The following is a 15,690-nucleotide window of genomic DNA, read 5'->3' on the forward strand; positions in this document are numbered from 1 at the left end:
TTCTCGGTTCAGAATTTGGTGAATAAAGTTAGGGATCATTAAACTAAATTAACAAATCAATAAAGCGTTTCTAAAGTCTCAAGCAGTAACTGCTGCATCATTCAAAATAAGCTACCTGAAAAAAAAATGTAAGCCATTCTTAGACGGTGAATTTGTGAAGGCAATTTTCTTTAGAAATGTCAGATTCACATTTTAACGATTTTAAGAGCAAGAGTGAAATTGTTGCTGCAATTCAAGATCTACAATTGTCTCGATCCCAGTGAAATTGAAAGGATGAGTGGGAATGTAAAAGAGCAGTTACATAATTATATCAATAGGTGTTCTTATTTTCCCCTTCAGTATGATGAATCGACAGATATAAGGCACAATTGCTTGTTTTCGTTCGTATGTAAAATACTTATTTTACATCTAAAGAAGAGTTGTAAAGTCTACTGCCGAAAAGCTAACTGAGGGATTTAGAGCTGCGACGATGCTAGTAAAGTTTGCGGATGATGAAAATTAAGGATTATTTCTACGCATCTTAGGTATACTTTTTCATTATGATCACGGCTATCCATTATTTCACGTATGTTACTGGTTCATATGGATGTGAGATTTATGTAATTTGAGTTTTCACATGTTCGATTTTATCCTTCGGTTATTTTTTGGACATAATTCGAAACAACTTAGCCGTTTTACAAGGGGTAGGGTTCTCGTTAACCCAGGTACCCTGGTGCTACACCGTTCCACTGGAGGAGAGTTGTTGGGTATGATTTCTCTGAAGGAAAGGACTAGAGGTGTAGACACATTCAAAACCTTTTAAAAAGTTGCTCAACGATTTAAAAGTACCTTTTTTAAATTAGTTTCAATAACAAAGGATGGCGCAGCTGCAATGATAGGTAGCATAAATGGATTTATAGCCCTATGTCATAAGAAAGATGAATTCCCTGCCTTTATCACTTCATAATTCACCAGCAAGTGTCAGCAAGAGACTAAACACAAAAGTGGTAATGGACATAGCATTTAGGATTGTTAATTCCTTTCGAGGAAGTTCCCTCAAACGGCGTCTCGTCCAACTGCAGCTGAATAAAGGCCAACCTGAATTATTACTACATACCGATGTCAGATGGATAAGCAAAGGTAAATTTCTGCAACGATTTCTTGATTTATTGCCTGAAATTAGAGATTTTCTTCACGAACAAGATGGAAACTGAACATTTAAATGATGAAACTTGGCTTAGTGACTTAGCATTTCTGATTTAACTTAAACATTAAGTCATTTAAATTCAGAATTACAAGGTAAAAATAAAACTAATTGATGTGATCAGCTCCATAAAACAAAATTTATTTTGCTAATAGAAGACCTGCAACAAAATAGTCTGAATAATTTTCCAAATATGGCAGATAACCTACAAAAATATTAATTATAAGATCGACAAATGTGTCTCGGAAATCCAAAAAGTAATTCAAGATTCCGAGATAAGAATCAAGGATTTTGAAAAACTTAAAGAAATTGGGGAATTCATATCTTTTTCTTTTAAAAAGATTTAAGTGTGAAACGCATTAACCAAATAAAAGTCCGAAAATTTGAAGATTTTTAGAAATATGTCAACCGCGAAAAATATCCCAGTATCAGCAAACGTAGCGAATTTTTGTTTTGAATCTACATACCTATGGGAATCGGCATTTTCATACTTGAAACTAACGAAAGTTAAACAACGTTCTGTGCTGACCGATTCACATACTGAAGCCTCATCATTGTTATCTTTGTCAGAATATACACCTAATTACGATTCTTTGGTTTAGGAACATGCAAACACGGTGTTTCCATTGATGTTAAGGCAACAAAATAAATTCAAAATCTCTATCTGTAGCTATTTTGAGTTAATAAATACTGTTAATTATCCATGTTCTTTTTTCTTCCTTTGACATGAATTTTTGGAATCTTTAAATCATAGTTGTTTTTATGTAGAAACCTTACATCTATATTTCAATGCGATGTATGCTCAGCGAGCTATTGATAGATTAGCAAAAATTAAGCCATGCTAATCTCTATTGATAAATTCTCCTGTCCCCCCCCAAAAAAAATGCGAAAGTGAAATATTGAAATCAAATTATGTCATACTGTGAATTTTTAAAACTTTTTCATATGAACGAACAAATAGTACAACATACATGGCAGTAGATAGAAAAAGAAATTGCATTTTAAGTTAGTAAAAATCTATCTTGAAAAAAATGTAATATCGAATTTTTTTAGGTACCACATGTACGAAATGCTGCTATTAAAAGTTGGGCATGGAAATTAATTTTCTTCGTGAGCCTATATCTCGAAAACTTAAGTGATTTACAAAATATTTTTGAAAATATTTTACTTATCTACCCATACCTTGCTGGAATGTACCTTATACTGAAACACTGCATAAACATTGTATTTTACACCCTTCTCCCCCTTTAGACTACACCTATGACAAAAAGTCGATTGCGACATACTTTTAAGATAAAAGTAGACTTTATATACAAAATGTTGTCCACCCCTGTCGTACAAAATATAAATAGTACAAGACCATCGTCCTTTGTTTTCTAAATTTGTAAATGCTATGCACGCATTTGTTGATTTGTATTTGATTTATATTTGTTGATTTGTATTTGATTATATATATTTATGCACGCATTTGTTGATTTGTATTTGATTTATATCAAGTTACTTCTTGCAATTATTGTATACGTTTTTCATTATTGTAATGTTCATTATTTCATTGATGCTTTATTTGCAAGTACGCCTTCCTGTCCAGAGACTGTACTGCCCGGGACGTGCAGTTCATGGGAAGGGGCAGTATTACGAATTTTGTATTTCGTTAAGAAATGTTTTATTTCCCCGTACAATACAGCACCAGACACAATTAAGAGAGAGCTACGGCGGAAATTAAAAATACAGGAGCATGTCAATTTAGCATTGAATAAAAGATTCTTGTAATTTGTATTTAATTTGAATAAATGTAATTGACTACTATGTTAGCTATAACAGTAATTCTCTTTTGCTTTTCCGAAATTTCGAAAAGCAGAAATTTAAGAGAAATTTCTCGGGATAGATTCAAGTCTATAAAAAGCCAGAAAGAGAACATCTCAGCTCAGTTTAGTTAGCTGTTATTGTTGATCTGATTAGCTTTCTCTACGCTGTGTATTGCTTTCTACTTAACATTTCCGTATTTTGAAATAAAGCTACTGATTATATTGCTTGATAATGTACGAATATCTCTGAGGGAAAATTCAGCGTTCTGCTATATTTCTTTTGATAAGAATAAATTTTATTAACCTTTTATTGGACTTGTGAAATCAATCCATTACGAACCCGTACACATGCAACAATATAAATGTTGAAGTTTAGGTTTCTGTTACTAGATTTATGTAGATTTCGTTTCGGAAGTACTTTTGATGACATTTTTTAACTATTTATTGTCTTTCAACTACATATTGATGTAAAGGAAAGTTATAGTTTTTGCTATGAAAGCAAATAATTGAATATTGGAACACAGGGTAAAATAACTTATACTTAGAAACCTTTCTTAACTTTTCACAGCACAATTTTCAATCAGTGTTTAAATGATAAATTTTTAGTTATTAATTCAATAGTTCTGCAGCAATAAAAACACCTAATTTATTAAAAAAATTAAGACATTTTGCCAAAAATATAAACACGTGACATGGAAATTATAGTTTATTGCTTTAGATATTAGAAATTATGAAAAATATAAATCTTATTAGAAACATTTCATTAATTACATTTTGTACATGTCAACAAATTGAGAAAAAGGTCTTATGACTGGATTTTACGATTCCGATTTTTTAAAGATTTTTGAGATTCTGATTTTTCTGAAGATTAAGTTCCTGCTAATTCTTCCTCCCAAATTTGTTTTATTACAGAATAGTATAGCTCCTCGAATAGTTCATATACTGTGTTGAGTTTATACAGACGGTCCCGTGGACGCGAAAGGCCGATCGACGCTCTGAAAATTAAAATAATATCATTAGCAGACTTTAGAAATCAATTTACCAGTTAGTCGTATAACTACAAGGTCGATAGATTTAGATCTTCCAAAAGGGAATAACTAGATTCTTTAAAATTTAGGTTCATTATTGACCATTTTGCAAAATTATAAAAATTCTAATTTAAAAAGGCATTTTAAAGTTTGGAAAGGTTTGCTTCTATCCATTACCCATCATATAGGATAAACTTGGACGAAGAAGCCTTTTAATAACGTATAAGGCTGCGGTGGTAATTTTACAGGTACAGGTATTCAAACTTTCTGTATATTAACTGAAATGTGAAGATTAAGGGGATAAGTTCCGTAAATTTATGATTTATATAGGTTTAGATTAGCTTTAATCTAGAACACTACCTTGAAATATTAGCGAATCATTTACATTGTAACAAAGACTTAATTCACTATTCTACCAAGTTTAAACAAATGGCGGCTTCACTGCATTTAAATTGTTGATAATTCTACAATTATTACATGCCGATTGATTAAAGGCATGAAAGCTTTAACATAATTCAATCACTTAACGCAAAAAATGCACAATTTACCAGCATATAAGAATACAAAACTGAGCTCACCGAGGGAGGCAAAAGAGTGGGTATATAGTATATATATATTTCAGTGTGACCGATTGCAACCAAAAAGGGAGGTGCACGACTATGTCCCATATAACAAAATTTGAAACTTTCTGCGTTGAAAGTTTTTCTTAGCTACTCGTTTTGGAGCTATGCGAGATATACACACGTACGTAAAATATCTCTTCTGAATACATTTTAAAATCATTTTTGTGAGAAGTCGTTTATGCTGTCCGTATGTACAGATGTCGCGCAAGAAGTCTCAAATGGATTCGAGAACCGCCAAAATATGTATTTTCGTTACAAAGGTACCCGAAATTTTTCGCTATTACAATACTTCCTTCACTTCGCACAAGTAAAAAGGACACTGTGTGCGACTAATGTTTTATGAAATAGCTACAATTAAATCCATTGATCAAAAATAGTCTCGTGGAGTGACGGCAGGAAACGAAATGTTGAATCCATTAACTTAGGTGCTTTGATAACATCTTATATTTTGTATTGCTTGTTAATTGTTGTTAAATTAAAGGGATTCTGACTTTATGGAGAGCCGAAAATACTCTCATATGGTTTGGTGGAAAGGGAGTGGGAGACCCTCGGATCACTGCCGCTGTGAGGCTTTCGCCACCATTCTTCCACGAAACTAATAGACAAGACAACGCAAATTACCCAAAATTTAAATGGGATCTTATTAAGGCCCCATTATTCCAACGGCACTATAATTACCCGCAAGTTTTTAATTTAGTAAAATTAAGAACTTGCATAGCAAGCCTACTCGACTGTCGTTTTTCCTGCTTTATTATATACCGCAGGGCTGTTATAAATAGCAAAACGCTGATCGAAACATATTAGCTTTTAGAATAGGATTTTCTTTTGCTTTGCAAGTTGCACCTACAAATGCTTTCGTCTACATGTAGCTCCATTTTGTGGTTATTTTCGCGCATATTCAAATGCAAAGATGTATATTAACTACTCTCACCACTACCTGGCTGGTGGTACTAAAGTAACAGAACTTAAACATTTAAAGTATGGGATAAGTCTAGTGAAATTTTGTTTTGGGCGAGTATTGGCAGCGAAAAGGAAAAATTATAAAGGTAGCTTTCTTTAATACAAAAATCATAAAGCATACAGCATACATCGCCAGTTCTTCCATGAAGCGCATCGAAAGGGCAAACTAAATCGATTTTTCAAGACACCCCTTTGAAAAATGAGTTAGGGTTCATTTCTATGGCAACAGACATTTGTGGACATTCAATCTACACATTCTTGCAATATATTCAAAGGTCTCGCTTGGAAGAATGATACAGAATCCTTTTCATCGCCTATTAAAATTTACATAGCTTCGAAAAACGACTACGGTAGAAATGCAAAGATAAACATCGCCTATTCAGGGTTCTTATTGTAACGATTGGTTGGGGTTTTAGTAGAAAACCCATATGGGTCATATTGCGCCAAACAAAAGGCTTATTTACAGAACTTAAAATAATAAAGACAAGAAACGCATGTACCATTTAGTAAATAGGCACAAAACAAGTTTAAGACAAAGTTACATATAGGTATAAATCAGTAATAAAGTTTAATAAAACCTACAATAAAATCAAACAAAATTCTTTCACGAAACCTAGGATACGAAAGACCATGAAATACCGATGGAAAACTATTAGTCAAAGGATAAATTGAAAATATAAATATATCTAGCTTCCAGTTAGACCTTCAGCAACACAAATTGAAATCGGTTCATTCAAATAACGTGGTAAAAACTTTGCAGCTCTTAAAAAGTTTAAAATTTCAGGATGTGGTTTTCAAATAAATCTTTGGCTGAAATCTCAAATATTTAAATTTCGAAAGCAATTAAATGTTGGACAATCAATTTAAATGTGTTCAATGGTTAAAATTGTATTGAATTCAACACATACTGGTTCCGTTTCCTCCAACAATAGGCACCTGTGTGTTAGTCTCGTGTGACTAATTCCTAGTCGGGTCAGAAGGACCTGATCCTTTCAGTTTAAAGCACATTTCTAGTGTTCTAGTTTAGGTTTTAAATTTCGTAATTAGTTAACTGCGCATCCTAAAGCTTCTGCCATTTCAAATTTTACCTGCCAATCTGTGTTAATATCTGAATAGGGCACCGGCTGGCTGGATGTCCCACAGGCGTATTTTGCAGCGATATTGGGAATCACTACAGCATTTCGTCTAGCATTAGGGCAAAACTTTTTCCATATTCTATTATGTAGAATGAGAAGAGATTTTTAATGACTTATTGGACAAATACATGACATAAACAATGCCATCATGGCCAGGGCTCGTCATAGACGTTAGCGACAAAACTTTGTTCATCTCCACCATAGTGAAATCAGTGTTATATGCTTCTGTACTGAGATAGTTAAAACTGATGGATATATTCTCATAACAATGTTGGTAGATAATCAGTACCATTTGACACAGCACTAAATGTCTCACCTATGCTATTAGTAACATCTTTTCTGCTGCTAAAGTTAAGCCACCTTTTTCCAAAATGGGTAGTCGATCATCCTTATTAGTACCTGAGAATTTTTAATTTTTTTGCAAACACACTTGCTTGGAATGGAATATGTAATGGATGACTTAATTGATCCAAGCATTCCTCCATCTTTGGCGTCACAATCTTTGATCATTTGCTTTTGCCTTTTTATAGGATATAAGATTGCTAAGCGTGAGATTCCTGCGAAAAATTCCACAGGCTTTTCTTTGCCGTCCGACTCCTTGACAGTCACAGTTTCACCATGGTTTGAGATATTTAGGAAGGCTGCCTGATGATATGGGAATAGATTTTAGCTCCCCTCATAGAAGGGGAAGTGATCAATTGGCACCTTGTATGCCATGTTATTAGTGAGCATAGCCAAATTAGAAAACATTTCCCAGCCTGCTTGTTCGTAAATAAAACGTAGTGATCTGAAATTTGACCATGCTGTAATTTGATTAAAAGTTCCGTAGATAGGGAAATAATCACTATTAAAAGTGTCGTTCCCAACGCTAAATGAGCAAAACGGGAGAAATAATGTGAACAAATGACAAGATCGGTACTGTGAAATGTCCTCGTGGGTTGGTGGAAAAATGTTCTTAAGGAGTCACAAGCAGTGATCATTAACAAGGTCTTCGATTTGTTTTATCCGAAGAGATCACCACTATCACAGATGATTATGGCCATTGAAATCGACAAATACAATGAAAGGAGCAAGCAACTGTTTTACCAAATTATCCAATTCATTTTTATCTATAACTTCATTAGGGTAGACGGTAATGGTGTGGTGTTGGTGTATTTAATTATGGCAAAGCACACTAGGGCTATCTGCCTAAGGGGAGGGATGCCTTCATGGAGGACTTTCTAAGGGAAACTGGCTCGTATACACGTTACACATGGGGAAAACACCCATGCAGCCTGCCCGTTCGCGGGATTCGAACCACGGACCGAACTACCAGTGTTCAGCGACTTTACCGCTCGGCCGCTGGTGGGCTAGACGACGGTAATGACAGCGGCTAGCGTTCTGATATCGATTTGCACCACAACAGCTTGGAGACATATTCAAAGAAAAGACAGTCGAAGAGTAGACAGAGGTGAGAATAGCAACACCTCCGCTTACGCGCTAACCACAGGAAACGTCTTTTCTGACAGTTGAATACCTGCGCAACTTAGCTGTGCTATCTTGCTTGAGAAATGTCTCCTGCACTCCAAAACAGGCAGGGTGATAAGTATCTATCAGGCTCTATGTTCACTAGACCTTTATGAAATCCACGACAGTTCCAAGATTTTGAGGTAGCCATCATGAATGTTTATTTTGCCTACGCTGTTTTGTTAGGCGTAGTAAAAGATCTTTTGGCGGTGTTAAATCCTTTTCCGACAGCAAACTCTAATGAAGCATGAACAGAATTTAACGTTTTTGAGCTTACGTTATTTAAAGAGGACTTGGTTATTAATAATAATTACTCAAGTTTTTTTATGACATGGTACATCTTTAGTATTGGCAGAAAAATTGCTATTTGGTATTTTTTGTGTTACTTCTGTTTTAATCTTTGAAAGGTAAGTGATGTCTGAATAGCTATTGAGAGAATAGATTTTGTTGCAACGCCAAAACTCAGATTTGGACGAGGTTGAGTGCTTTCCAACAACCCCTTAGCTTCTGTACCAGATATCGTTTTGGTTGCCGTTTGGATTTCCTTTCCGATTTTCCATTTGAGACATGGACAAGAAAGATGGGCGACTTTCTTTACAATTAACACAAAGAGGCTACAGTGCAACCCTCACTTTCATGATCCACAATAAAGCAACGAGGGCATGTTACCGCGACATGCAGCCTCTGAGGGTCCAAACCGCTCGCATTAAAAACAAAACAGTGCTTGGCCCATAGCGCTGCATCGGGCGATGCTAACTGCCTGCTTTAATGTGATTTCGAAGTTGAGAAGTGTTTAAGGTCAAAATAATGCGTTTAGTATCAACTGACCATACTTTCTTATTTTAATAGGACGTGCATCAGAAAAATTCTACTCGGCAAGTTCGGCAATGTATTTTTCGTTCGATATTGTTAATAGCTAGACTGACTACACGCCATAACTGGAATTCAGCTTTGTGTGCAGAAACCGTAACAGCAAATTGCCCCATTTTTGACTAGTAAGAAGGGTCTTCTACTTATTAACAGTTTCCTTTAATAAGTCACCAGACCGTAAGTGTTTAATTGATCTTGATTCTTTAGCAAAGGCTTTTAAATTTTTAAACCAGGAAAGTGACATTTTATGCAATTCAGATTTGGTCATAGCACAAAATATGATCAACTTTAGTGTTTTTTGAAATTTTCGTAGTTCGAGGTCTTACTTGACGATTCCTTTGCAGTTTCACGAGATAAAAATGTGTGAAGCTATATTTGAAGGAAATAAAAATTCGGACCTGGCATCCCTACCCATCACGGAGTGCATAAAAGGAACTCGGATTCATGCGCCAGGAATAACCGAGTTTATACGCAAACAAGCCCCACAGTCTGCTTTCCAGAGAGCAGGTACTCCTGAGAGTTCCCCCCCAAGGACTAGTGGCCAGCCCATCGACAACCGCGAGGACGACAAGATGCCTCCCATTTAGCTGTAGCAGGGGCAAAAGATGTGTGTTGGGGACAGTACCTCGACCCTCATCTACCAGGTCCCTTTCTTTCAGCGACACGGGTTCTCACGCTGGCGAACACGTGGGGAGTTTTCTTGCCATCGGAAAACTACAGACAAAAGCTGTTCCAGTTTCTCATGACGAGCCCCAACCTTCAAAGAGGAGTACCACAAGGGAGAAAAGAAGGAAAAGTTTCAGCTAAGAGGAGATGAGACTGAAAAGAGGCTAGATCACCTGAAGGCTTAGGGTACCTCGGGATTGCCCCACCCGTACTCACCAAATGAGAGCCCGAGGGCCTTGTTGTGACAGAATATAATATGGCAAAAATTGCAGCCATTTCGAAACGGTTTGAGAAACGCATTGAGGTTTATCGATACCAGACGTCGTTAAAAACGAGAAACGTTACAAATACATTTAAATGTTATCACTATACATAGGATGTTAATATATTTTTAGAATCAAAAAATTAAAAAAGAATTAAAAACTAATGCTTTGGCATAATATCTGGCAGCAACTGATTTCGAGAGAAATATCGTCTGCTTATTCTAAATTTTTTCAAGAACTGCATTTAAACTAGCTATAGATTGAAGAGTTTGTACTTGCAGAAAACAAATATTACTATTTTGTAATACAAAAACGTTGTGAAATGTAGGGCATTAAAATATCCAAATGCAAAATAAAGCATCCTGTTAATCGGAATAATGAAGCATGCAAGTCATCACAAAACAGGCTGTAAAACCCTGTATAAAAACTAGTTAGCAAAAGAGAGAATATTTGTACAAATCTGGCTCCGTGATTACGAACATCGTTTCAGTAACAGGTTTACGATTGTCGCAGGATACTCCGTATTTGAATCTGAATAAAGTTAGAATCAATATACAACATGCTTCTGTATCTCGCATTTTCTCGAACAATATATAAGTAAAGGTAAAATTGTGATCTTTTAATTCAAGAAATATTAAAAATTACAATTTTATTTTCGAAGAAAATAATGAAACTTCATCATTGAAATTGTAATTTAATATATTCGAATATTTTTTACATAAACTAATGGTGGAAATGTACTCAAGATTATCTAAAAATCTTTCTATTAACCAATATTCTGAAATATATGTATTTTAAGAAAATTCCTTACTCTTAAAGCTAAAGTACCTTTAATATCTTCGAAAGACTAAAACGAATGGTATGTTTTTAAAGAATTTTTGAATTTAACAAAAGAACATTGAAGACATATCGCATCTTACCTTATCGAAAACATTAGTGATGAAATATATGCGAGGCAGGAGAAGCAGAAAAACATGATCTGCAACAGAAATTAAATTAAAAGTAACGAGAAGTGTGCGAATTTCATTTCAACACTTCTGTAAAAGCTTCAAAATGTTTTCAGGCTTTGGGAGAAGGCATGATAAATTGCAATGGAATTTAATTTTCCGAGTCTATAAATGACAGAATTAGCTTTTATAAATAATTTATGAGATATTACACCCCGGTTTCCATTGCCCCATTTTACGCTTAAGCCCCGTTCACATGCAAAGCTCCTTCGCACAGCTGCCTTTAGCAACGGGAGAAAAAGGAGACATGAAAGAGTTTCGTCTTTAGGACCCGTTCAGAAGACCACCGTCTTCCTTCCCCTTTACACTTAAGCCTCTGTGAACAATCACGTCTCCGAATTGGCAAACTTCTAATACTGTTTACACATTAGTAACTCTGTTTACTGTTGTTAATTTTGTAATCTGTACTTTCGCAACTGGTACCTGAAATTTCGTAATAGTTCCTGAAAAATATGCTTTTTATTATTATTTTATAAGCTGTTATTTAGATTACTCTTGGTGCTTGTCGCTATGGTTAAAAGATGGTCATGGATTTTTAAACCGCCCACGATAAGATATAGAACTCAAACTTAGTACATACACTGCTTGTGGATGTGGTGTCACGCTTTTGATTTTTAGACGATTAGAATTTTTTTCAAATTTAATGTGGAAACGACTTTCTACAAATATTAACAAATAAACTAAGAATCTCAGAATATTACAGTTTGCACCATAACACACTGTGGAGGGAAAAAATTAAATGAAATTTTTAGCGTAATTTTTTTAAAAAATATTTTGGGAGAATTTAAAATCCTTCATATTTTGAACTTTTTGACGCCCATTAGTTTTAAAATTTCATATCTAAAAATATATCGGTTACAAACTTCCGTCGTTTTCACAGCTTATAAAACAAACTTTTCGCATTTAAAAAAATGATAAAGGAAATTAATTGGATGATTTTTTTCTCTTTTTTGAAAGATATGCAATGAAGCAGAATGGGAAATACTGGTTCTTCTTGGGCATCAATTCGAAACATCGGTTTCAAAGTAAATCTCATTATACCACACTATTTTTATGACATTATGCTATACAAGTTGTTATTGTTGCCAGTTGTTAGTTAAGCGCGAGATTGGCGATATTTCTGAGTTAACTTTCTTAAGATGCGTTTTGCATTCCATTGTGTTTAACGTTCTTATTAGATTGAAGCATAACTACTGATTATACTTAGTGATATTCTAAACACTTGCAGAGTATTTCTGTGGAATCCGAGTATTCGAGTATTTTTTGCAAAATACTGAAAGGAAAAATTATTTGAAATGAAAATGTGACCGAAATCCTTTGTTTTAAAGATTTTAGATAAAATATTTTTTCCCTCAGAAACTAATTCATTAATTGCAAAATCATTCCTTGAAATTATTAAGAACACTAATAAATACAATAAAAAACTGGGGGTGACACTGAAAATTGTAGAAGAAAGACATTTTAATCGTAAAAGTTTTCTTCGAAAATTTAAATTAAAAAATACTAGCAAAAACTTTTTTCAGCTTAAAATTATTTTGTCTCACAAAACCATTTAATAATGTTCATAAAAAGTAGATGAAAATGCTTAAATTTAAAGAAAAAAAAATCATTCAAAATGTACCGAGTCCCTTGTTGCGTTGAAGCCGATATGCATTTTCTTAACTTTAGTTTTAATTTGAACGATATTTCTGGAATACCTAGCATCAGATAACCTTCTCTGTATTTCTCTATTAATTTCCGTATCTTGTACAGTTCTAATTTTGGGGGGCATGCTATCACATACACTAAAATTAAGTGAATCGCGCAGTATAGTACGGAAAATCTCCCCATTTGCCCTGCTCCCGAGAGGTAAGGAACATTCAACCAAGTTCTACCTCCAATTCGGCGAGGCAGTTAATGCCTCTCCCACGCTCTTAGTGATCAATTTGTGAAAATTCAAAATTTCACATTTTGTATCAAAGCAATTGTTACTTTTCAATAAGAATAATCAAAAACTGCAGATCAGGCAATGGGTACGATACGAACGATTAGTGGATAGAAGACAGATGCGAGAGTGGTGATCCATGCAGAGATAAATAATCCTTATAAGTCCTGTGATCCATGCCTCACTACGATTCAATACAGCTTACGTGGAGATTTCCATCGAATGGTCTCTCGCTCTCTGCTCATATTGCTTGGCTTGTGTTTAGCTATGACTTTGGTACATAATTTAGCGAAATGCAGATTTTCAGCATTTATAATTTTGAAAAAATAAAGGGTTTGAAGCTATATGTTGAGATATTTTCTTTCAATACCAGAAAAGCTATATGTTCGGAAATAAAACTGGAAGTGACACGTCGATTCGAAGGTGGCAGGGGGAAGTTAAAATCACAAATTCCTTAACGTCAAAATCTTCAACTATACGAATAATTCTGCAAAATTAAATCTACAACATTATCAGATATGTTAGCATAAAAGGGATGAAATGTCGGAACTTTGTTTTTGAAAAACCATTGCATTTAACCATTTGTATCCTTCACAAAAGGTTAAGTAATTTAATTACGGCACAGCCTGGAGGGCTGTCTGCTTAAAGGGAATGCCTTCGTAGAGGACTTTCTAAGGGAAACTAGCTCGTATACACGTTACACATTGGAAAAACCACTAAAACACCTATGCAGCCAGTCCTTTTGCGGGATTCGAAACTCTGACCGAACTACCAGTGTTCAGCGACTTTACCGTTCGGCCGCTGGTAGGCTTCCTTCACAACAGAGAAATTTTTCTTAAGTCAGAATAATGGCAAAATCTAAAAGCACTTAATTTTCTACAAGAAACGGGTAATACACTGAATGTTTCGGGGGCTAGTTGAGGACGGTTTTATAGATTCAAGAAATAAATCAGTATTCACAATTTGAGGATTACTGACAATAAAGCTAGGCAAGTATTTCCCCAAAGTTTAGAGAAAATTTTTACTGGTGGGAACCTTTCACAACAAGCAGTCTTCAATGATAAAAGTAATCTACTTTGGAAGAAGAGGCTATCACGTGCACACATTTATGACAAAAAACCTACTTCTGGATTTAAACACTCATCTTTTCTGGACACTTTTCTTGTTTTAAGGAGGTAACGTCAAAGTGATTTTGAATTCAAGTGCTTGTGTATCATTCTGAAATATTACTGCTATTGAATAGAAGAGACAAATCAACACATTTCGTGATTTAGCGATCAACCAGAAAAGCGGGGAGTCAACACAAGTTTTTGAAGATTGATTTATAAGCGAATTTTATTCATCAGTAAAGGCGCTATTGTAATGAGAACTTTTACTAAATTCGCTCTTCCGACAGATTAAGCAAGAGGGCACCAAAACATTTGCCGCCAAACAGAAGGTCAGTTATACAATCTATGGATCAGTGTGCAATACTCAACTTTTAAGCAAGTTATTTGAGACAAACGTTTTAATATTTGACAAAACTGACTAATGAAGCACACGAAGCGAGAATTTAAACATGCTTGGAACAAAATGACTTCAAACTATGCGTAGTTTCGAAAAACGTTTTTTCAAAGAAATTGGCGAAATTATTTTCGAAACTATAGAGAGCAATGAAATTAATGCTTAGATGTAGGAAAGAAGTTTAATGCATTAAGAATTTACTGATATATCATGAAAAAAGCCTATTCAATGAAGAAACATTTGACATAATAGAAATTGATCAGAAAGCAATTCACGTGTTGAAAATTGCTTCAGAAAACACCGATGAAGAAAAATCGAGAGATTTATAGTTTTCTCGAAAAACAGCATTGCAACTCGTAACGAAAATACACGAGTTTTTGGAGCATGATCCAAATTCAGATCAAGGGTAAGAAGAGGAATTTTAAATTAGTTAATAAAGGATTGAGGCAATAAACAAGCAAAACAAATCGCCTCCAATTTCTTTGCAAAAGAAAAAAAAAGAAAGTTTCTTATATTCGGTAACGAATTAAGAATCCCTTTTTTTGTTAAAGTTACATACGCGATTAGTCATCAATTGTGTACATATACAGAAAACTATTCATTTTTTTTAAAATTTTGAAACACTTATTTTTATTACTGTTTACTTGATTGCATTTGATTTTTTTGTTTCCAATACTTCCATATGGCAAAAAATTAATAGATTCCATTATTATTTATTCGATTCACTTTCTTTTCAGAGATTAGGAGAGTAAAAATCTGGGTATTGTTACATTTCCAAATTTTAGTTGAAAAGCTCTACCCTGAAATTATGCAAGTATCTGGGGTATAGACGGGCACTTATCTATCTAATAAATACACAGTCTCCGGTAAGTCTTTCTTAGGCAGGGAGATACACGTGTTCTTGAGGTTTCACTGCAATCCTACAGTCGGAACATGATTCCTATTTAATAAACAGTTTGAATGCAATTTTCATGTCTTGAATGAACCTGAGAAACAATTGTTTGAAGATAGTTACAATCTAACAAACGATTTCCAGAAAATTAAAATTTCTTCGCAAACATCATTTGAATTACAAGTGCAAGAATAATGTTTACTTACCCAGTGTCCTCCATTAGCTCGTTTGGGTAAGTCATGCCTGAAAACAATTTACAACTGAAGAGAAACGTCAAAAGCAAAACACCAAGCACGGTAGAAGTTTCCACGCATTTTATGCTGG

General features: G+C 34.5%; 1 protein-coding gene across 4 annotated transcripts in view; it reads right to left on the minus strand.

Annotated features, from left to right (window-relative positions):
• Positions 1-3,676: 3,676 nt before the first annotated feature.
• Positions 3,677-15,690, minus strand: part of LOC118200564 (phosphatidylinositol-3,5-bisphosphate 3-phosphatase MTMR14-like) — a 46,862-nt gene continuing 34,848 nt past the window's right edge. For 2 of the 4 annotated variants that reach the window (XM_085827710.1, XM_085827712.1), the window contains exons 13-15: positions 15,573-15,609; positions 10,961-11,019; positions 3,677-3,983 (exon numbers count right to left, since the gene is read on the minus strand). In XM_085827710.1, coding sequence (XP_085683836.1) covers positions 3,857-3,983; positions 10,961-11,019; positions 15,573-15,609 — 223 coding nt within the window. In that variant the 3' untranslated portion in view covers positions 3,677-3,856. Of the gene's footprint in view, positions 3,984-10,960; positions 11,020-15,122; positions 15,461-15,572; positions 15,610-15,690 lie in introns of those variants that run through there. The other 2 variants (XM_085827711.1, XM_035372528.2) reach the window with 2 other exon arrangements.

The sequence above is a fragment of the Stegodyphus dumicola genome, chromosome 12 (genome assembly GCF_044657685.1).
Source record: "Stegodyphus dumicola isolate Sdum_Otavi_A_Nest chromosome 12, ASM4465768v1".
NCBI classification, from domain to species: Eukaryota; Metazoa; Arthropoda; class Arachnida; order Araneae; family Eresidae; genus Stegodyphus; species Stegodyphus dumicola.